Consider the following 23,682-nt stretch of genomic DNA (forward strand, 5'->3'; position numbering starts at 1 on the left):
AAATCTTATTAATTATACGGGCGTATTTTATAATAATATAGTATTTATGTATTTATTCGTTATTTTGTTACATTTTTGGAAAAAGGTTTTTTGAGCAAAAAATTCAAAACTCATCATTAAAATGTATACCACCATTAATTTTAGGGCGCTAAACAGTGTGAATACAACCTGCTTACACTAAACAAGGAGTACGTACATAAAATTATTATGTAAATGCAAAGATTTTTTTCCCCCCAGAACCGAATGTTATTTTTTATATAAGTTTAAAATGTCAAGGGTCATGTTCAAGGTACTTTAAATAATTACTTTAGCTACACAAAAGTATGGGGTACATCATTGCATCAATTCTTTTAATAATACAATGTTTTCAAAAATTACATTCTCTTAGTAAGTAATATAAAAATGTGCAATTTTTTGCAATGCACGTATTTTGTCCGGAATTTTTTTAAGTTGGGTTATTTTAATTTTTGGGATTGATGCTTCTTAGTGGAGATTTACATTAAATAAACAGTTAATTTTTACCATCTACTTTTACGTAGTCAAATACATGATACGCATTTAAAGTCGTCTGATTCGTGTTTGCTCTGCTTGTAATTAATTAAAAATTCATTTTTTTTTAATTAAAGAAAAAACAATTGCCATTCAACTTGGTAGACAATTGACTCGTTCAATTTTAAAATTGAGCTCAATCGTTTGAAATTTGTATTAGCACCTTTTTTCTCAAATTTTTACATAAATAAATGTTGAGGCTCCATTGGAAAACTGAATAAAATAAATTACAATCACATTATTACAGAAAATGTTTTTTTAAGAAAAATATTCTATTTCGCTAACGCTTCTTGCGTCTGCTGGAATTTTCTTTATTCTTTTTTGAAATTCTTGAAAATAAAGTAAAATGATTTATTTATTTAGCTTTCTAAAACTTTGAATTACAAATTAATTTAATGTTATTTTTTTTAATAATGACATTTTTGTAACGGTCAACTTTATAACCTCCTTAAGCTAGCTAACCTTAAAATGGTATGTCGTGTAAGTTGTGAGCTGTTATGGTTGGCGTGTTTTGAACTTAAAATAAATAAAAGTCAAAAAAATTATTATCAACATGGCTTACCGATATATGGTTGGCTGTGGCGGAGATCCAGGGCGATTATTGTTCGTGTCATTTGGATTATTGTTATTGTTGGTCGCGTTACTGTTGTATAGGGCAACCGATTCCCCGAGGGAACATAACATGATCTGCGACATGTTTTACAAGCTACTTGGTGGATTTTTTTTTTGGTTTAATTGAATATTCTTGGAATATTTTTGACCAGCTCCAGGATAAGGGACATGGGGCCTAAGCGGCCGAGGTGGGGTGAGGATGAATCACACGAGGAATGGAATGGGGTTTTTGGGAAGGGTAAATAGGGGACACCCCCCCGGGATGGAGGTGCTGGGTCGGGCGGGGGGTAGAGGTGGGGAAAAAAGGGGCGCGCCCTGGGACTATTTGGATTTAGGCGCGGCTTTTGGGGGACAAAATTCGTTCTTATGGATGGGGAAAGGATAAAGAGGAGGAGGTGGAACTATAAAAATAAAAAGTGGGGTGTAAGGCTTGGCACAGCGAAGCTGTATAGCCGAGCGCTCGATCCAGACTGACGCATTGGAGATTGTAGCGAGCTCCCCGGCCAGGCCGTGACGAGCCCTTGCCAACCTAACGTGCGCACAACTTACAATTTCCCTTCTCTTTCATTTATACCCAAATATCTCTCTATCCCTATTATAACTATAATTTTTCCAATTTTTTTTATTAATTACACATAGTAATGCTTTTCTTTTGTTCCTTAATTTATTAAACCAAATGAGTAAATGAAAAATATAGAACTTTTTTCCTATGTGAAGGCCTTAATTTGATGTTGTTACTATTTTCTTTATTTTCATTTATATATTTATTGATGCGACTTCCCTATTTAACATTTACTAAATGAGGTATTATTATTTGTAAGAAGGTAGGTGCACTAGGGTCTTTGGGCTTAGGGTCTTACTGGACCTTAGAACCAATCGTATTACCCAATTTCCCCAAGGAGGTGGAACGTTGTTTCATTTCCTACAAGGATGCTTCGTAGGCAGTTCCATCCTGTGTAAATGTTTCCTTAGGAATCAATGCTCTGCTTAGGATAGCAATCTTCCTTAAGTCAAAGCCAGATAATAGTATTTGACCCTAGATGGTTACAACTCGTCCGCAAGGAATCTTAAATTTATCAAAGAATTCATTATCAATCTTTGATTTCAAATAGTAACTATTATATATAACACCTGACTTGTAGAGCAGGTTAGTATCAAAGAAAATGATATTTTTTTTAGTTTTAAAATTTTTACGAAAATAGTTGTTGTTTTTTTGTAAGTTTGTGTTTAAACGCTACCAGCACAATGTCTTTGACCTTTCTAAACCGCACATTAGCGGGAGTGTAGTGCAGGATTTTAAAAACTGTTGCGTTATATATTATTTGTGATTGAGCCCAAACAATCAATTTTAAAAATAAAGATATTACAAAGTGTTGTTCTCGGTGTCAAGAGCGTGGCTTTGTAAGTGGGAGATCCCCAGTTCGAATCCCGCGTTTGGATACTTTTTATTTGGTAGAAAAGATTGTTTATAGTAAAGTATGTACTTCCGCCCCGTCCACGACACCTGATTGGTAGTTGGACGTTAAGCCCTGCCTGAAAAACTAGGCGATTACTTTAATTTATTAGAAACACTAATGGCCCAAGCACTTGATGTACCAAAAAGAAAACCTTCTCTAATGGGGAACTGTGACCCACACATACTCTGCAAGGGCGTTAGTGCGACTCCATTACACAACCAGATGCTTGGCCGAAGATAATCCTCTCTCTTTCCAGTGTACGTAACTCCCTTTGATTCATTACGCCAAAGTAGCTCATCAAAGGCGAGATATTTTAAGGGGTTAATCTCCTGTCTCCCCTCGTTAGTCCTCAGGCGTGAGTAATGATCCTCGCCGCCCTTAAAGTACTGGAAATAGAACCGTACTATACAGAGAAATGGCACATTAGAGAGTATTCACATTTTTACCCAGAAATAACCTTTAATCGGATTTCCCGGGAAATGAATAAGTTTACAATTAAGTTTAAAGAAAAACATTGAAGCTTTCTTTTTGAGAAAGTGTAACAAGCGGCATCCTGTGATGATAAAGGAAACAATAAATCAACCGATTCTACTTTCTAGGATTTATTGTTTTTCATTTGCGGTAGATACACAATCAGAAAAGCAGTTTGTAGAAATACTATTTTCCAGACACATGACGATGAAAAATCAAAATCGAAAATCTGTTTGATAACTATATCTGCAAGATACACCTAGCAGAGTAAAAAGAAGTAAGAAGTACTAGTTAAGCCATCAACGCTTCAAAATCAAGCAGCAAGAACACTCTATGTGAGTTTGCATAACATCAACTCTCTAAGATCAGAGAAACTGTAACACACAAAAAATTAAAGCAACGTAGTTAGGAGTACTTACTTAAAATAAAGTAAAATTAGAGTAAAATTTGTGCAAAAAACAAGACCAGTCAGATGTTTAGTTCGCACGAAAAACCACAGGTTTCACTACTAGCCAGTCCATTATGTTTCTATCTACTGCTCTAGTTAGAATCGTTATGCAGTTTTCAAATGGCAAAAAATGTAGTCAATTTTCTTCTCGTTGATTAGTTTTCGTGCATTGCTCGGGATCCTGCACCAGTAATGGTTGAGACAGAGACGGCATTTCTATGACCCTTGGACTGAAGTTAATGCTTTTTATTAAATTATAAAAAAAGAGGATATTTTCAAATTTTGAACCTAATTAGATCCAGAAGAATAGAAGGCATAAACCGCAGGACTTGCAACAAAAGGAAGAACATGCCTCTAGTTCTGGTAGCAGACTAATAAAGTATCATTTCACTGAACTGAACAGTTTATTACCACCTTGCATTGAATAAGTTTTTAAAATTCCAACTTTTTGAAGGAGTTAATTTTTAGTTTGTAATCCTTTCAATATAAATTGATCTAAAGGATAGCTAACTGCCACCTTTCTTGAAAATATTTTAATTTACTTCCTCCGAAGTAAAAAAAAGAATAGTTTAGGTGGTTCGCTTTCGTTTTGCCTGATTAATAGGGTACATTTCAGCTAACAACTTCAATTTATCATGTTTTTGCGAACAGTAATAAATATTTCAAACTTTTCCGTCTCCACCTATATTATCACTACAAAACATTATGTCAAGAAATAGTTACTTTCGATATTTTTGAGTTATTTTTTGTTTTTCTTTTATTGTATAATTAAAAACTAACTACGGGAGAAAAATTATAAAGGAAAATTTGAATTAACTTTTTTCCTTGGAAAAAATGAGCTATTAATAATTGATTAATCACAATGAAAATTGTAGGTGGAATAGAAATGTAGGTGGTTCGTTGATCCGATGGGGGATGCTGAGAACGATAGTTGATCATGGCCGAGCAACCTGCAACGGTCTTGAATGAATTTAGGAAATCCGCCTTTAATAAGACTAACCTAACACAAGAAGAATTCATCCAAATTTTAAATGGAAAAGATTGGCAAAAATTGTGTTTATTTGTGAAAATGGCGGGAAATTATAGACAATTGTTGGAAAGCCATTTTATTAGGGTATTTCTGTTCTGTTTTCTCCTGTTTCCTTTTTTTCATTGTCTTTAGAAATATAAGTTTTTGTCCTTTAAAAGAAGATTTTGTTTTTTACTTATAACACTAGGGCATTTATTTTATTCTTTCTCAATATCAATTTATTTGTTATTTAATTCCAGAGATGAAATATTTGTTACTAACATCTCCTGGCAGACGGATTACTCCATGCCAGAAGTATGCTTAATTAATGTATTGCAATTATTGTAGTGTTTTTTTTAAATAAAGCAATCTATCTATCTATCATGCCCGAACAGATTTCAATATCAATCCACGCGAAATGAGCCTTTTTTTTTAATTTTTCGTAATATTCTAGACACTCGCCAAAAGGATCGTTTGAAATTGCGTTTAGAACTGTTACCTTTTTCGGAGAGAATTGTTAACTGTAAAGGAGACCTTAATGCCACGCTTATTTTAAAATAATTAAATGTATACTATTAAAGTAACTATCTTTTTATTAGAAATTCCAAGTTCCAAGAAACTTTGATTAGGTGCTTGAATTGCGGTAACCCAAACCAGAATGGTTTTATACACATTAATATATGACAGTGTAAATGTTTAAAAAACTGAATAGTGGATGGTGAAAATACTGAACTATTGAATTATAAAGAGCACAAAACATTCTAGTTAGTTAAACAGAGTAAAAATACATAAAGAGCTGTTTGTTAGTTTTGGTTTAAAACTAAACAGGCGAGCTTACCTTGTGGCTGCCAAAGTAAACACACATCAAGTTATCTGCAACCGCACGGTTTTAATTTCAACTTCTTACTTCTTTGCTTAGAACTATCTGTTTATTTACAACTATTTGGAATTCTTTGTTTAGAACTTTTTATCCAAAAACGCTGACTAATCACTGATATCTTTATGTAGACTTGTCTTACAAGACATGTGGTATGGAGCTAATATTATAGAACGAGTAGTCTTATTGTCTAGCCAAAGGGTGGCCAACCTTTTTGTATAAGATGCGTCATATGCGTTATTACTCGAACACTTTTGGTATCGTCTCAAGTTCATTGTTAAGGTTTAGTAAGTAGAGATAAGGATAGAATCTGCTTTGCTTTAGAGGAAAAGCAATAACTTTATCATAGCTGTTAAATTAATTTATTTAACGCCAATTGAATGAAGTCAAAATTGATTTCCTGCATGAGAAGGTGAGAAGAACACTACGACCTCAGAAGCTGACGCGCCTTAAATTAAAATAAATCTACGAATAAAATAAGTAGTAAAATAGAGAAAAGCACTGACGAAGATTGGGATGCGAGTAGAAGTCTCCTGGACTCGGCGGCGTGCTGTTCGGCGGCGTGGTGTGCGGCCGCCTGGGCTGCCTGCTGCTGTTTCTCTTTCTTCTCCTCGTCGGTCTGCCCCCTGCCGGAGCCAGAGCCCGGCGGGTACGAGAACCAGAACTGGTGGGCCAGCTTGAACTAGTCAACCTTCCAGGCTGCAACACAAAACATAATTCAACTTCACTCTTTATAGATATGCAATGCTCGACCAATATCAAACAGTTTATCTATCATATCATGCTTACTTCTATTACTGCTGCTTAGGAAGACTTGCTTTACCTTGCCGCCATTGCGCTACTACATCCAGGGAGTAACCGAATGCTCCACATAGGCGACATTCGAATATTCATCAAGCGATATATGTATAATGACGCTATCAGACTCGATCTTGGTCATGCCAGCGTACACAGTGGCTTTGGTACACCATTTCAAGACGAAATACTGAACCATAAAAATTAGAAATCTAACTGGACGCGAGGACGAGCTACAGGCGATCCCCTCTACAACGATAAGTTCTGGGACCCCAGCAAAATACATCTGTATCTTGGTGAGCCTAGACAAATAAACTAAAGCCTACTGTTACCCAATGAAAATGGTTCATCAGGAAACAAAAGGCATATGAAGTGTTGAAAAAATCATTTTCAATTCAGTCAAATGATGCTTTCAGATGGATGATTTTGACTAAGTTTATAACCGAATGCGAGCTAAAGTGACGCTTTCACGAAATATAACACATTTCCAACGAGTTTCCTTTTTGTGTTATTTATAGACAAAAAGACTAATTTGTGAACACCACAGAAAATGGCGCTTAATCGCGACAAGTGTAAAACAAAAAAAATGTTAGTTGGATATAGTTTTCAGCTACGTACCATTTTCGAAAGGTTCATTGATTACTTCCTTAAGGAATGACAGAATAAATGAAAGGGATTGAGGGGCCTTTTCCTATTTCCAGATAAAGCAATTTCAATGGGAAGAAAAAGTAACAAAAAAAAGTCCTAGAATGAGACATTACTTCGTAATATTTAATAGAAGAGACTATAAATAGAAAAATTCTGCGGTAAATAAAAAAGTTGAGCATTTATTGTGCTAATTCTAGGACAGAATGGCCATAAAACTATTAATATCTTCAAACTACTCGTCTATTAAATAGATGTGGAAACGTGCGTGATGAAATGTCTTTTACTGCTCTACAAAGACTTACACACTTACCTTTTATTTTATTTTATTTTTTTTGCTATTTAAATTTTTACGACATTAATTTTTAAGCATTTTTAAAAATAAAAAGAATAATAGTAACGTTCTTTCTTTTTCCTTTTCTCAACATTTGTATTCTTGACAAGAATTGGAAAATGGAATTTAAAAAAAAAAAAAATGTTGAGGTCTATTGTGTTCGTGCTGGGCAGGAATGCCAGCTTCCTGATCTTCCTGGGGATTTCCAAGAAAGAATGGTGATTTCCAAGTGATAGAGGGGAATAAATCCTACCTAGAATCCTCCCAGTTTCTTCAGGAGGACATTAAAAGTGGGATTTGTTTAACACAAGGAATCACTTCCCTAAAGAACCTGGGGAATGGTTTTTCCCTTTAGTATGTTGAAGGAAGAGAGTTCTCGTCTGCCACCAGTTAAGGTTACAGTAGGAATAGTCAAGGTTACAATAGCAATAGTTAAGGTTACAGTAGCAATAGTTAAGGTTACAGTAGCTATCGTCTAGATTGTTTATTTTGTCTTTTCTCAGTACTACAGTATCAGTAGTCTTCTATGTATCAGAAGGAGTTAATTACAAATTGCTCAGTGCTCAGTACGCGCGTGAATGGGGCCAGCGTAAATAAAGAAATGCGATTTCAAATAAAATTCAAATTTATTGTTTCTGACGCATATTAAAGAAGACAAGAAGAAGAACCGAACCTTAGCTCTTCTTGCTACAACAGTCAGCCCCATTCTTTCAACTACGGCAACCAATGGAATACTTTACAAGGAATATAACAATTACAAAAAAAAGATCAGAAAATTGAGTTGAAATAGCGGAAAAAAACGGCTAGAGTCGGTCAATGAACAGAGCGCACTCGTTTTGATAGAAGTTATACTGAAAACAAAGTCATATGGTATCTCAAAATTTAAGAAGTTGTTTTAATTTAAGATACTTCATTCAACGGCCTAACGCGAAAAGCACTTGTTTCTTTTTTAAGTCATTGTCAGAGACTTTACTGTTCTTCTGGTAAAAACTAGAATTCAAAAATTTTTGTTACAAATGGAATTCTTCCCTCTGAGATGTCGTGTGTATGAATACATCTAATTGTTTACTTTTAATGAGATGTTAATGTCAGGAAAACTGTTTTTAGAAATTACAATAGTTTAACTTTCCCAAGCGTTGAGTTATTTTGTAAACAACTCCTGATTGCTGTAGTTATTTTAATAAGTGGATATTATTGCACAATCTTTTAGGTCAATTTATATGAAAGATGAAAAGAAAAGAAAAAGAACACATAATAATATTGACATAATCAAGTTGATAAAATATTTAAATAAAACAAAATACATTTGTACATGGATGGTCCCGCTAGTGTTCAGATGACTGTAAAGAGGTGGCACCTAGCGTCTAACCATGGAACTGTGCAATCAATATAGTTCGGCATGGCCAGGACAGACCATAAAGTCAAAAAGCGGTGCTTTGCTTTTACTTCCAGTGCTTTGACGAGAAGCCCCCAATTGTAAACCATTCTTCGGGGTAACCCTACCAGCAAGGAGTTCTACGGAGAGGCAAAGATTTTAAGTGACTGTACGTGTTTTGTGTTAAACACAATATCTCAAAAATTAAAAAGGCAGAAAGTTTATTTCGGCTTTCTAGATTTGTTTTATAGATAAAAAATAACTTCAACAGTTTTCCTTAAACTTCAAATCCAATACTACGGTTGTGGCAACTCTGTGCCACAGTTTGTGGCAAAATATTTGTCTACTGCTGATCCTCAAGTGAGGAATGTCATGAAAAACGAGAAGTTCCAGCATCGATATCTTCTTTCCTGCCAAAGTACAACCCTGGTGAGATTCTCAGATCTGTCCTCTTGTCCTCTTAAAAATGACCAAGCTATCTCGGCCGACTTGTCACTCACTTTATCTTTTTGAAGGCATCGTAAGATCTGTATTCTATTCGAGAACGCCTATGACTATTTTCTATCTTAAGGTCGACTATTTTTCTCAAAATCTGATTAATAATTTTTCATATCTTAAATAAGCAGGAAGAATGTTTGGTAGTTGCATAAAGATAAACTTCAAAAACTTTTTTATTCGGTATTCACTCTTAACTCTTTGTTTCGGGTGCCACTGGTGCAGCATCAAGGATATTCATGACAAAATAAACAAACAAGGAAAATGAAAAATACAACAGAAACAGATTTATTTAAAGGAAAATTCGTAAACTGTTAAAAAAAAGGAAGTATGTTTCACTTAAATCAGCGTTTCCCAATCTTTTTTGGCGTAACATTTGGTAGAACATCATCATGCTAAATTTTTACCACTTCGTAAAAATGATTGTATTTTGTGAAATTTGTTTTTCCGAGTTATTTTACTATTACTAATCTTTCTTTGTATAGAGATACAAAGTATCTGTTCACTTTCATGTTCACTTTATAAACTTTGTAAAGTGTAAATTCTTAGTTTTAAAACTTTTTTTAAATTAAATTTAATGTTACTTGGATAGAGCTTACTTATTACAATCCAGTCTCTTTAAGCAGATCTTTACATAGTTCTCATTTAGGTTCTGTCACATGATAATTCTACTAAATTTTCTTTATCTTTCATTGATAATGATGTAGCTTTTCCTAAATTTTCTTTATAAAAAGGGTTTGAAATTCAATTATCATTTGTGTTTTCGGGTTTTGGAAAATACTCCACGGAAAACAATTTTAATCCTGTTAAATGTGCTATCTGATCTTATTACTGTACATATTAACAAATTTACTGCTTTAATTTTATTAATTAAAATAATTTTTATGTATTATAGGAAAAAACGTTTCTATATTTTTATGATTTAATTTTTTATGTCCGCCATTATTGATTATTTTTCGCGTACCACCAACCAGCAACTCTCGTACCACCAATGGTACGCGTACCACAGGTTGGGAAACGCTGATTTAAATAATAAAAATGAAAACTATAAAATAAAGGGCATTGATGGTACAAATTTTTATATCTCGAACTACACCGAACATTTTTCCTCAAAACTTTTCGATCTGAAACCCCAAACTCTATCATCCTCCTGTTCTGAATAGTGTCAAGCATCTTGCTCTTCGAACTATCATCAGGGCGAGAACATTTTTCGTTCATACGATACAATAAAAATAGTTACTTCAGGGTTTGAAAACACACAATTGTTTAGCGACTATCACTTAACTAAATGTTCATATTTTTCTAGTTAAATTTTCATCAAAAACAAGTCTTCAAATGGAACAGCACGATTTTATGCATGAAACCTTTTCTAGTAGATTGAATTTTGAAAGATTTTGTGGAAGAAGGAATGTTACCTGCTTTTCTTGTTTGTTTAGAGAATAGTCAGGGACTTTTAAAAGACCAATGAGACTAGTAAAAATATCGATATTCAATGAAAATTTGACGAAGAACCTCGACATTTGTGGACTAGAAAATATAAATGCGCACCAGGGCAAAATCTCATTTTATCTAATAAAATTAGAACATAAAAACTAATATTTCTTGTCGTATACATTTTTGCGGTAAAATTAAAAGAGAAACGACCTCGACCGATATAAAATAAGCATAAATAAGTAAACAATTTGGTCAGTACTGTTTGGTGTTAAGATCTGGCAATTCGCCGGACACTGGATGCTGCAGTAAGTGACGGGTCGCCACAAGCCGCTCAGTATTGTCGTCGCGCCATAAATCATCCCCATTTAGCTCCTAGAAAATGTTATTAACAACTTTCCTTTGGTTACAGTTTCTTTTTCTTCGAACTCTTCTCAAAGTAAAAAATTATCTTAAATTGAAAAACGAAAAAATTTAATTCTTCACGACGATGGCAGAAGTCCTCAGTAACGATTTTGATAGAAAAGTGAGGAAATGAAAAGGTTCTTAAGTTTTTCAGAAAAGCTTCCAAGGTCAAAATCAATTGCCGCCTACCAAATCGTACTACTGAACATCCCAACTTTGGAAGGAATTCGACCCCTCTATCTTAGGCTGCATTGAAAGGAACTCATTTGAGGTGTTCCTATCGGAATTTTCCTCTTAAAGAACAAGTGACTTCTGCTTCCTGTCGGTAATTAAGTTGTTAACGTTAATTTTGTTGAAGTTGCACGAAAACTCAACAGGTGTGAATTTAATATTTCTTTTTTATCCTATTGCTACGTAGTACATACACTAAATTTCTAAATACTTATTATTTGATATAGTAATAATACTTCGTCTAATTATTTATTTTAAAAAATACAAAAAATAAAGTATTTACTTCGTAGAAATTTTCATTGAAGTTTCAGATGTAAAGGGACCAAAAAGTGCATTAATCGACTTCCGTTTTCAGCGAGGCTCAACTCCAACTTCCTAATTATGCACTTGAATTGGCCAACACTCGATGTTCTTTGATTAGTTTTGTTTGCATTTTAATCATCAGCGAATTAGAAACGTCAGAACTAACGACCAGGTCGAGATAATCAGCTCCATAGCTGGTGACGTACAGCGTCAGGTCAAAGTGGTCTTGGTCTATTTTTGGCCCACAGCCGCCCATCTCTACAGTTATTATTTTTACTTTCTCTAGAAATAACTGTCATCTTCAGAAGAAATTATCTATTTATTTATTAGTTGTTCTTACTTCTGTACGAGAGGTACTAGAGCAAGTTTGCTGCCGGAAATCCAAGTTTTGTAATCAAATGAGATAAAGAAATGCCTATCAAAAAAATAGTACAGGTTATTTACTGAGTGGGATAAATAATACTATGGATTCTGGAAATGGCTTAAACTGGGGGGCTACTCGTCTTAAATCCAATCGTCCATGTACGGACAATGTATGGATTACACAAATCACTTTTGAAATTTGGAAATCCCTGCCAAGAATGTTGGCAGAGTGAGGTAATTATTGTAGTTATGTAAGGTGACGACAGTTTATAATGATCTGGTCAACGTCTGGTATTGCAGGCATTTATAACGTTAAAAAAAAACATTACTAATGGTAATTCTTGGCCAAATGTAACATTTTACAAAACGGATTAACCGAATTTTTATTAAATTATTGTAGCTATAACGGAATAAAAGTTAGATTTGACTTTGTTGGTATTTTAAACAAAAGCGACAGCTCTTATGATCGCCGATACAAGAATGATAATTAAAACTGTCCGGTAGGACAGTTGTATAAGGGTTGATCGTCAAAAAGTGCACGAAAAAGCGTAACGTTGAAAAACACCCAACTTTGACAATTTTTTTCTATTTTTCTATAAAAGATAAAATTCCCAAATTTTCTTTAAAATATAGGGCAAACCCTCCTTTATAACTTTAATTTTTTTGCAACCACCCAGACCTAATAGATTTCGAGAAAAAAGTTGCCGAAAATGAGCAAAAACGGCTTTTTCAAAAATTGTTCTTCTTCTTCTTGTTCTTCTTCTTGTTGTTGTTACCTTTTTTGTAAACAACGTAGCGCCTAAACGCGTGAACCGATTTTCATGAATGAGGTGTCATTCGATTCGGAATTTTATGTAGATGTGCCTTTTGGGGGTCTCGACGCTGTACACCGAATGGGAGAGGAGTTAGCCCCCTTTATGCAAGGCCCCCTTCAAAATTATTATTACTAATTACTCTGTAAATCTTAGCCCGATTTTGATAAAATTTGGTAGGATGATGGGGTTAGGGCTCCCCTATGTAACATTAAAGCGACGATCTGCTCTTACACTCGTTAAGGGGAAGTATAGCAATCGTTTCAAATTATCGACACGTGAACTGATTTTCATGAATGAAGTGTCATTCGAATCGAAATTTTGTACAGATTTGCACTTTAAAAGTCTCGTCGCTATGCCTCATATGGAGGGGAGTTCGCCCCACCCAAGTAAGGCCGTTTCTAAAACTATTATTACCAATATTTCTATAACGCTTTGTCCGATTTTGATAAAATTTAGCACGAAGAAGTGATTAAAGCTCCTCTACATGGCTGTGAAGTGCCATCATGCTCTTACACCTACTAAGAGGAAGTACTGCAATCGTTAAAATTATCAATGGGTGAACCTATTTACATTAATGAATTGTCATTCGATTCAAAATCTTTGCCTCTTTGCCTTTTAGGGAGAAGTACTGTAATCGCCCGTTTATTTTTCTTACTCCTCTTAAAAGGAAGGTCTGAAATCGCAGTTTAAATTTGCTTTTTACGTACAAATACCTTCCTATTTTATATAAAAAGGCTTTCTCAAAAAAATAGTTATTGAGGATGGTTTGGGGACCGCAACTATAATCATTCTTTAAAAAGATCTCTCCAGTGGTAGTTACGGTTCCTACTTAACACCTTATCAGGTTATAATGATAGAATTGCTTATTCCAAATTTAAAAAAAACAGTAAAGCAGATATGTAACTTAGCAAAATAGACAAAAATGAAAATCTATCCAAAAGGTACAAAAATCTCCTTAACAAAAACTTACAGTTTAAAAAGTTAAGTATAAGGGTTGATTAAACGCCAAAAGGTACACAAATCAACAAGTACCCAACATTTCATTCAAGCTTAGTTGATATAATTTAAGTAATTTTGCTGCATTAACTTTTCCTTCACATTTTTTAGAATTTATTAGATGTCACAGACCCTTATGCTGGCCATTTTCATCTACAAAATATTTGTTCAAGTAGCACTGTAGATTGACTTTAATATCTATCTCCTTAACAAAAACTTACAGTTTAAAATGTTAAGTATAAGGGTTGATTAAACGCCAAAAGGTACACAAATCAGCAGTACCCAACATTTCATTAATACTTCATTAATATTTAAGTAATTTTACTGCATTAAATTTCATTAATATTTTTTTGAATTTATTAGAGGTCACAGACCCTTATGCTGGCCATTTTAATCTACAAAATATTTGTTCAAATAGAACACTATTTCTTAGATTGACTGTAATATCTAATCAACAAACTATTAATCACAGGTTTAAAAAAAAAACTTTATAAAAAAAAATATGAGGCTAAAAAATTCAAAAACTTTTTTCAAAAATGCTTGCACCAACATTTAACAATGATTTTGTTTATTTTATTTATTTATTTTTATTTTTAAATAAAAATCTTCGGTTTAAGTTCGTAATTCGATTAAAGCAATTGTTACTTTATTTAGTAGTCAAGCTTTTTTAATAATAGGTAATAATTAATCTGGCTTTATAGTAAATAATAGTTTTCTTCAATTCTCAATCTAGGTATTCTTACCAGAGTGTTATATATTTGGAATATAAGATATGCATATTTTTATGACAGCTAATTATACCAGTATTTTACCTACTATAAGTAAAATTAGAGGGACTACATTAAATTACAATTGAGAAATGAATAATTATTGTTGAATAATTTACTGGATATTACCTATGCGTTATTTGTACTCACAAATACTTCGGTAAGAAGAATTCTAGACTGAAATATTGTTTTAAATCCGTGATTCAAATTTAAACAGTAGCCGACTCTAACTTTGTCTTTTTCTATTTTAACATGCATGTATAGGTGACTACTCAGAATAAAGGGCCTAATAAAGATAAATCAGAAGAATAATTTGGAATAAAGCTATAATAAAGTACCTATTTAATTACGAAGATATAATATACATTTTATCATAATTATAACAAAAAATAAAATATTATGAATGAACTAAGGGAAGGGATTAGCTATGCGGTTAGCGTATCGGATTCCCACGTGGAGGTTCCGGGTTCGAATCCAGCTGCTGACCCTTAGATTTTCTCTTCCTAAGAGCTTCTTACAGCTCACTGGCCGGTGATGGACAGTGTTGTCTGTAACGAGAGAACACTGTCCGGAGGCCGGCAGTGCACTGAAAAAAACTCCGGGCGCCAATAACCTCAGATGTTGACGCGATTTAAATCAATAAAAAAAAAAATTATGAATGAACTGGCCAGCATAAGGGTCTGTGACCTCTAATAAATTCAAAAAAATATTAATGAAATTTAATGCAGTAAAATTACTTAAATATTAATGAAGTATTAATGAAATGTTGGGTACTGCTGATTTGTGTACCTTTTGGCGTTTAATCAACCCTTATACTTAACATTTTAAACTGTAAGTTTTTGTTAAGGAGATTTTTGTACTTTTTGGATAGATTTTCCTTTTTATCTGTTTTGCAAAGTTACATATCTGCTTTACAGATTTTATTAAAATTTGGAATAATAAATTCTACCATTATAACCTAAAAAGGTGTTAAGTCCGAACCGTAACTACCAGTGGAGCGATCTTTTTTAAGAATGATTATAGTTGCGGTGCCCAAACCATCCTCAATAACAATTTTTTAGAGAAAGCGTTTTGAATAAAATAGGAAGGTATTTGTACGTAAATAGCAAAATTAAAAAGCGATTCCAGTACTTCCTTTTAAGAGGAGTAAGAAAAATAAACTGCGATTACAGTACTTCTCCCTAAAAGGCAAATATTTTGAATCGAATTCATTGATGTAAATAGGTTCACTCATTGATAATTTTAACGATTGCAGTACTTCCTCTTAGTAGGTGTAAGAGCATGGTGGCACTTCACAGCCAGGTAGAGGAGCTTTAACCACTTCTTCGTGGTAAATTTTATCCAAATCGAACTAAGCGTAATAGAAATATTGGTAATAATAGAATTAGAAAAGGCCTTATTTGGGTGGGGCAAACTCCCCTCCTTATGAGTCATAGCGACGAGACTTTTAAAGTGCAAATCTGTACAAAATTTCGATTCGAATGACACTTCATTCATGAAAATCGGTTCACGTTTCGATAATTTGAAACGATTACCATACTTCCCCCTAATAAGGGTAAGAGCAGAACGTCGTTTAAATGTTACGTAGGAGTGCCCTAAACCTTTCATCCTGCCAAATTTTATTAAAATCGGGTCAACATTTTCAGAGTTATTAGTAATAATAATTTTGAGAAGGGGCCTCACATATATGGGGCTAACTCCTCCCCCATTTGATGTACAGCGTCGAGACCCCCAAAAGGCACATCTACATAAAATTCCGAAACGAATGACACCTCATTCATGAAAATCGGTTCACGCGTTTAGGCGCTACGTTGTTTACAAAAAAGGTAACAACAACAACAACAAGAAGAACAAGAACAAGAACATTTTCTGAAAAAGCTGTTTTTGCTCATTTTCGGCAACATTTTTCTCAAAATCTACTAAATCTGGGTTGTTGCAAAAAATTACAGTGATAAAGGAGGGTTTGCCCTACATTTTAAAGAAAATTTGGGAATTTTATCTTTTATAGAAAAAGAGAAAAAAATTGTCAAAGTTGGGTGTTTTTTAACGTTACGCTATTTCGTGCAGTTTTTGACGATCAACCCTTATACAACTGTCCTACCGGACAATTAAATTACAATTGAGAAATGAATAATTGTTGTTGAATAATCTACTTGTTATTAACTGTGTGTTATTTGTGCTCACGAATATTTCGGTAAGACGAATTCAAGTCTGAAATATTGTTTTAAATCCTCCGTGATTCAAATTTAAACAGTAGCCGACTCTAACTTTGTCTTTTTCTACTTTAAAATGCATGTATAAGATGTGACAACTTCAGAATAAAGGGCATATTAAAGATAAATCAGAAGAATAATTTGGAATAGAGTTAAAATAAAGTACCTATTTAAAATCGAAGATATAATATACTTTTTATCATAATTATAACCAAATAATATTATGAACGAACTGGCCAGCATAAGGGTCTGTGACATCTAATAAATTCTAAAAAATGTGAAGGAAAATTTAATGCAGCAAAATTACTTAAATTATATCAACTAAGCTTGAATGAAATGTTGGGTACTTGTTGATTTGCGTACCTTTTGGCGTTTAATCAACCCTTATACTTAACTTTTTAAACTGTAAGTTTTTGTTAAGGAGATACACACTTCCGATCTGATGATGGTCACTAATATTGTTAGGTGATGCCTAGAGTAATATCATTTAATTCATTTCAAGTGAAAGGCACTTTATGCACTAAAATAATTTTTTCTGGAAATAAATTTTACTCCTGGATTTCAAAATTAATTGAAACGTAAGTTCCAATTTGGTTTTTACACTAAAATGCACTATGATCGAAATGAGAGTTAGTCCAAATTAAGCACATAAGCTTGCACAAAGGACATGAAAATGAAGTTAGACAGCTTTCGACCAAGGTCTTCTTCAGGATTTATACTTATTAACAATTATAATATATTTTTACATTTTTAACATCAAAGGATGGATGTTGTGTTCAGGTACCTTTACTGTCTGAAATTAATTAATGAATCAGTCACCAAAAAAAATGAAAAATATTCTACAATTAGCAAAATTGTTAGTAAAATTTCAGATGCACTTAGACTGAGTTTTAATATTCGTGGAACTTTTGAAATCGCAGCATAATCTGGATTTTGTAGAGTCCCATTGGCTATAAACTAACGATTGGTTCCCTGACTTCTTTACGCAAGAATTTCGTGGAATGTTTTTAATGTCCCTTGTTCTTATCAACAAAAAAGGAAAGCAATTAATTGTTATGAATAGGCTTTACGTACGTTTATCTGCAACAATCGCTTTCTTTTTTCGAAAGGTAACGACGAGAAATGATGTGCTGAAATACTGGGGCAAAGAGAGTAATGTAGTTGTGTAAGTTCAGATGTTCTCATTCAGGAGAGTTTTCTATTTTTGTATTCACGGAGATAATATGTACACGTTCCAAGCCCAGAAAGTATTTAGTAAAGGAGTGACTTAAAATTCATCTTCATTCTTTCACTTATCATAAAAACTAAGGAAGTAAAGATTTTTTTCAGTGGAACGCGACCCCTTTTCCTGTAAGTTGTTGTCCCAAGATCTCCTGCCACATAACTCTTGGGAACAGTGACAGTAGCATGTAAGGTGGTGTTAGTATCTATTGCTGCAGCCGGTACGATAAAATTAAGGGTCTAACTGCAGGCGAGATTAGGTTTGTGGCCCTCTACGTGTGGCGTTTCAGACAGCCCATCTCTTAAACACGCAATAATATATTGCTAAGTACTTTTATTCTGGTTGATCAATTTGCATTGACTATTAATTTAACACATTTCCGTATTGTCTTGCAAATTAAGTAAACTATACAGCATTAATCAGAATGTATATAGAGCTGTTTTCGAGAAAAACGGTACATTGACATGATTCCATAAAAAGATTCACTTTCTTACGTATCCCTTTAGAACTTTTATTTCCTGTGAAAGAGATAACAAAAAGAAAAAAAATGAAACTATCTAGCGGAAGGAACTCAGAAACTAAAAATAATACTCCGGCATAGTAAGTATGTGGAACGAGCGAGATGAGTGTAATTTATTGACTATAGTGTGTCTAAGAACTGTAAACCAACCAGCCGGGTCTGTGTAACTTGAATTAGTAACCTGGCTATTTATAACTTCCGTAGTAATGACTCCCAGTTATGCTTTGATCACAATTAACTTAATCATAGTTGCACTGTTATAATAAGATAGATCTTAAACAGTCTGTTTATGGGGAGTAGAAAAACCATCACCTAAAGGACAACTGCAGTCGCTAGCGTCACCAGGGAAGAGACAGGTTATGGCAGCTGCACTCTTGGAGCCCTAATACTAGTTAATAACAAATAAATTAAAACGAACCTGATGAACTTACAGAAGAAATGCTTATAAACTTGTATGACCACATACTTCTTTGCCCTCATATTTTAAAGTAATCGAAATAATTACACTTTCAAGATAAAGTGAAGTTGCAAACTTGAAAGTTCCATACATTGCGTAAAAAGGTACCACGCACGCGACCAGTAGCAGTTACAGAAACATACAAGTTACATTGACACTAAAATAATTACAAGAGATACACGTAAATTGAAAATTTGAATAAAAAATAAGATCGTTGAGTTTCAAAATTCTGTGGATTTGACAATAAAGTATCTCAGAAGATGGAATTTCACTCAATTTTTAGAGTTGAAAGTAATCTTAATTGAACAAAAGTCCATAATGTTTAAACATCAGCAAAGAGATCACCAAAGAGACGAAATTCGAGTGTAATGTAAGATCGTTAAATTTCAAAATTGTATAGCTTTTAAACTGCACTAATTCTCAGGCTGAAATTGCATACAATTGTAGAGTTAATCGTACCCTTTTAATGGGCAAATTTCCACAGATTTCAGAACATTAGAAGAAGAGATATTGTGGCTGCAGGATAAATAGTAGTTTCTTGTGTCGCAGAAAGTTTTAAGATTTAAAAATTTTCGCAATCCCAATATAATTTGTTTTGACAAAACAATAATACAATGTATGCCCTGACCAAGCCTATTTGCCATCGTTCTCTGTTCTGCGAAGTAGTTTTTAGTTTTATTTTCGGTTTTACATTTTGAGGCTTTTTTCACCCATCAGGCTGAATCTAATGCTCTACGCTGTATGAATACGCGTTGAATTTTAGTATATCACTTCTACTTAACAAAGTTCACCATTTCAAATTCATCCAGACCTGTTGACTCTGCCAATTGTTCCTGTATTTTTTACAAAGTTTTGCATTTTCAGTCACCAACACTCACCAGATGTTAAAAATTGGTTTACGGTAAATAATTAAATTATATTAGAAGCGAAATAAGATGTTTCTTGAAGTGTTTTTAACGGCTGCTGGTTATTTATATTATCATTTGTTTATTTACTTTTTATAGTTTTTCGTAAAGGTTAATTGATGTAAAGCAACAGAGAGAGAGTTCGCTGAACTTTAATGAAGGCGATATTATTACACCTGTTGATAAAGAGCACATTTTTGGCTCGGCATTGCTTCACAGTTGTTGATACTGTACTTGAGTATGGCATACCTTGATCGCTTATAAATAGACAGAAAACTTCACACAAAAATGACAAATGATGTCCTAAAATGTAAATGATAAGATTTAGTTCTCTTTTTCCAATAATTAATTCATTCATTGTCAGAATTCTAATAAATCAGAATTAATTCATTAGAATGAAGTTAAATAATAGTAATACTTTAATGTTATATTAGTAGATTTTTTAATTAAAAAAAATTGTTGATGAGCTAACACTTGGCTGGCCAAAAGTATGTTAAATAAATAATTGCGTGATTGGATTAAAATACAAGATACTGAAGCAAACTCTGAAGGTGGATGAAGAATCTAAAACCGGCGAAAAGAGATACAACACAACAATTGAAAGAAAATTTGATACGTCAAATAATTTTTGTGCCATAAGTTCTATCAAGGCGGACACTTTCAGACAAGAGTTTTTAACGTTCATCATTAAATTTTGGGTATAATCGTTAATGTTGTGCAAGATAGTACTCGCATTATGATGAATGATACATTCCATCGATAGCACAATGCTTTTAGACTTTTGTTATCACCCGTTACTGTTAACGATCGCTTTATCAAGCAAACTAAATGGAAATAACCATCTAGACTCGATAAAATGTTTAAGATTAGTAAGTATCGTGTCGCGCAGCCTTACAGGAAGTCGTTGAACATACACATTTATGAAGCTGATTTCCGGTCACGCGAACTTTCGTCGACATAACAAGGGGCTGACCTTCCCTACTTTGTCGCTCTTTCTTATTTTCTAACTTGTTGAATGTTAAGAGCTGAAGGGCGGACGCAAGGAGGGAGGGTGATCTAGGAAAACTTTATTCTAACTTTATCACCGCCTGTTCTGCAGTTTTATGGCTTATTGCGGATAAAAAACTGGGTGCAGCTACGTATGACGTCTCATTTTTAGCATTAAATTGTGTTTAACGGACTAATTTTTCGTAAATTTAATATATGCAAGAGTTCGGCCTTTAATTTATGCTTGTGAGCCTTGTACTTTAGTCTGGCTTTCATGGGCAATTCTAAAGTAAGGAGGTTTTAAAGACGAAAGGTTAATCACTTCTATTGATTCCCAGTTATAAGTTACTCTAGAGAATATTGGTAAAAAAAAGTATTAAGACTGTTAAGGCTACCAAGTTTGACTACAATTTTAGATTACTATAAATGAAGACACCTCTACTTTGAGTCGAGCTAGAAATGGTGTTATTTTCTAACATTATGCGAAGAAATTAGTGTAATGATTGACAACCCAGAGTTGTTGAATAACATGAGATTGAAATTGGCAATTTATTAGCGCAATGATGGCGCCAGAAATTTTGACAAGATCCTGAGCCACATAGGAAACAACGCCAACAACATCCGGCATAAAGTAAAATAGAAAGGGTCATACTTCACTGTCAAAAAACTGAATAAGTCGGACAATAAGTACTGCCTGGCAATCAAAATTACCATCTTTTCAAGCTATTGGATAAACTTTCTTGCTAGTAGATTCTTTGAATCCTGAGGATTCAATTTTTATCGTGATGGAACAAATCGATTTGGTTTTTTTACAGGCAAAGAGGTACTGATGCTGTTTCGATGCTATTTCGACTAAATTGCCGTAATAGTAGTGGAATTATATGTAAAAGTGCCATCAGAGGGGGCTGCCGACAACGCCACACAGCCTGAAGGTTAGGTTATAGTCTAGGAAGATTCAGCGTCATTTTAGAGTGTTTACGTTACTGTTTTTTATAGTGTTTAACGACGGTGAAATATAACTAGTAATTTAATTTGTAAGACGGATTTCAAAAACAGATTTTATTATTCTGTAAAGAATATAATTTTATAAATAAATTAATACAAAACATTAATATATACATACATAAATAATTAAAACAATAAAATACCTGTAAATAATAATTACTAAGTTTAAATTTATAACTAATTAACATTTTAATCAGATAAACTAGTTTCCAAGACGATTATCAAACAAGGAACTACATTTATAAACTGCAAGAACTCTTATCGGGGTGACCATTTGACCTTGTCGGTTTTATTTCATGGCCTCTTTTTCTAAACTTAATGTGGACAAAATTTAAATAGAATAAAGTATTTCTCTCACAGATTATTGTAAAAAGGAAGTATTAGGATCGTGTTGAAGTTTCGTAACTGAGTATTGTTACGTTTCAAATAACGTGAGAGGAAAAATAATTTAATAAGTGCATGGCGAGGAAAAACGATTTTCTCGAAGGAACTGATTAATGTACTCAGGAGAAGAAGTGCCTCTAAAGTACCCAGTCAGGACAGCACTATCTATAACCCTATTATAATTGATACTTTCTCTTTACAGAAACAAAAATAGTCAAAAAGGGAGTGGGCGGGATCATGAAGTGGTGCAGTGCGGTAGATGAAGTATGGAGATGAGAGTGCTGGGAATGACGTGTACTCACAGCTGACTGACAGACCACTCTTCTAGTCAGACGTCACCGTTTGGAACATCATCCACAGAACTACATTCTCAAGCCAACTGAATGGGATGGTATTCGCAAATTTCCACAAAATACTGACAGACAATAATATGCATTGTGGTACAAGGTTCGATTCCCGGTCTAGAGGCCTTGGATTTTATTTAATGGTTAAATGAGAAATAGTGAAGTACGTTTGCTAGTCGCCTCCGTCCACGACACCTAGTAAATGGTAGTTGGACGTTAAGCCCCGCCTGAAAAAATATGCGATTACTACTACTGACAGACAAATCCATTCGCTCCGGGCAAAACGTTTGGCGTGAACTGGACTTTCTTACAATGCGTTTAATCACCACTGAATTGACAAAAATCTTCCATTGTATTTAACTGGAACTTCAAAGGCTTTTCATAACTTGATGCTGCTCAAAATTACTAGCAGGTAAACAAGATATGAAAGATGGTGATGCATATAACACGCCGCTTGGCAGCGCCAATATCAACCCGGCAACTATGTTTTCAATTGAAGACATAGCATTAGTCCCAAGAACATTCCTCGAATCAACTCTGGCGACTTCACTGGCTCAGGCTGTCACCCGTCACTCAGCTCCTTTAGTTGGCTCTCACCAAAACTTTAGGACCAATTTAAGATTTATTAAAAATGTCTGGTATGATAGCTATATAAAGGATTGATCGTTTCAAAACTGTACGAAAAAGCGAACCGTTGAAAAACCCCCAACTTTGACAATTTTTTTTCTCTTTTTATATAAAAGATAAAATTCTCTATTTTGTTTATAATGTAGGACAAAGCCTCTGAAAGAAGGGAATTTGCCTCAGGCAATTAAGGCTATCACTAAAACAACAATTACTAACATTTCCATAACGCTTAGACCAATTTCGAAAAAATTCAGAACTAAGCAGTAGTTGAAGCACATCTACATTACTCTAAACTGCCATAATGCTCTTGCACCTATTGCAATAGTGTCATTTCACTTTGCCTTTTAGGGAGAAATGCAGGCTAAAGTTTCTCACTTCACTTACACGGAAGTACTGCAATTGCAGTTAAAAGAGAAAATAATTTAATCACAGTAAGTTTTTGTTAATGAGATACATAGGTAGAGGTTAAATATTTCTTTTTTAAAATTCGATTAAATTTCAAACGTTTATATCGCTTTTCGTATTGGTCAGATTTTATAATTTCTTTACCAGATTGTAGAGAAAACATTACTTTATAAGCGACATAAATGGCAATGTTGTAGTGAAAATAGGTAATGAGATATGGAAGGTTAAAGTTTAA

General features: G+C 33.7%; 1 protein-coding gene across 2 annotated transcripts in view; it reads right to left on the reverse strand.

Annotated features, from left to right (window-relative positions):
• Nucleotides 1–23,682, reverse strand: part of Hk (potassium voltage-gated channel subfamily A regulatory beta subunit hyperkinetic) — a 63,042-nt gene that overhangs the window by 32,539 nt on the left and 6,821 nt on the right. Inside the window, exon 2 of one of the 2 annotated variants that reach the window (XM_074117356.1) lies at nt 5,930–6,122. Coding sequence is in view for 1 of the 2 variants with exons in the window: in XM_074117355.1 (XP_073973456.1) it covers nt 1,112–1,245 (134 nt within the window). In the remaining variant the exon portion in view is untranslated. Of the gene's footprint in view, nt 1–1,111; nt 1,652–5,929; nt 6,123–23,682 lie in introns of those variants that run through there. The other variant, XM_074117355.1, reaches the window with a different exon arrangement.

The sequence above is a fragment of the Rhodnius prolixus genome, unplaced genomic scaffold (assembly GCF_049639745.1).
Source record: "Rhodnius prolixus isolate KJV_2025 unplaced genomic scaffold, Rpr scaffold_2, whole genome shotgun sequence".
NCBI classification, from domain to species: Eukaryota; Metazoa; Arthropoda; class Insecta; order Hemiptera; family Reduviidae; genus Rhodnius; species Rhodnius prolixus.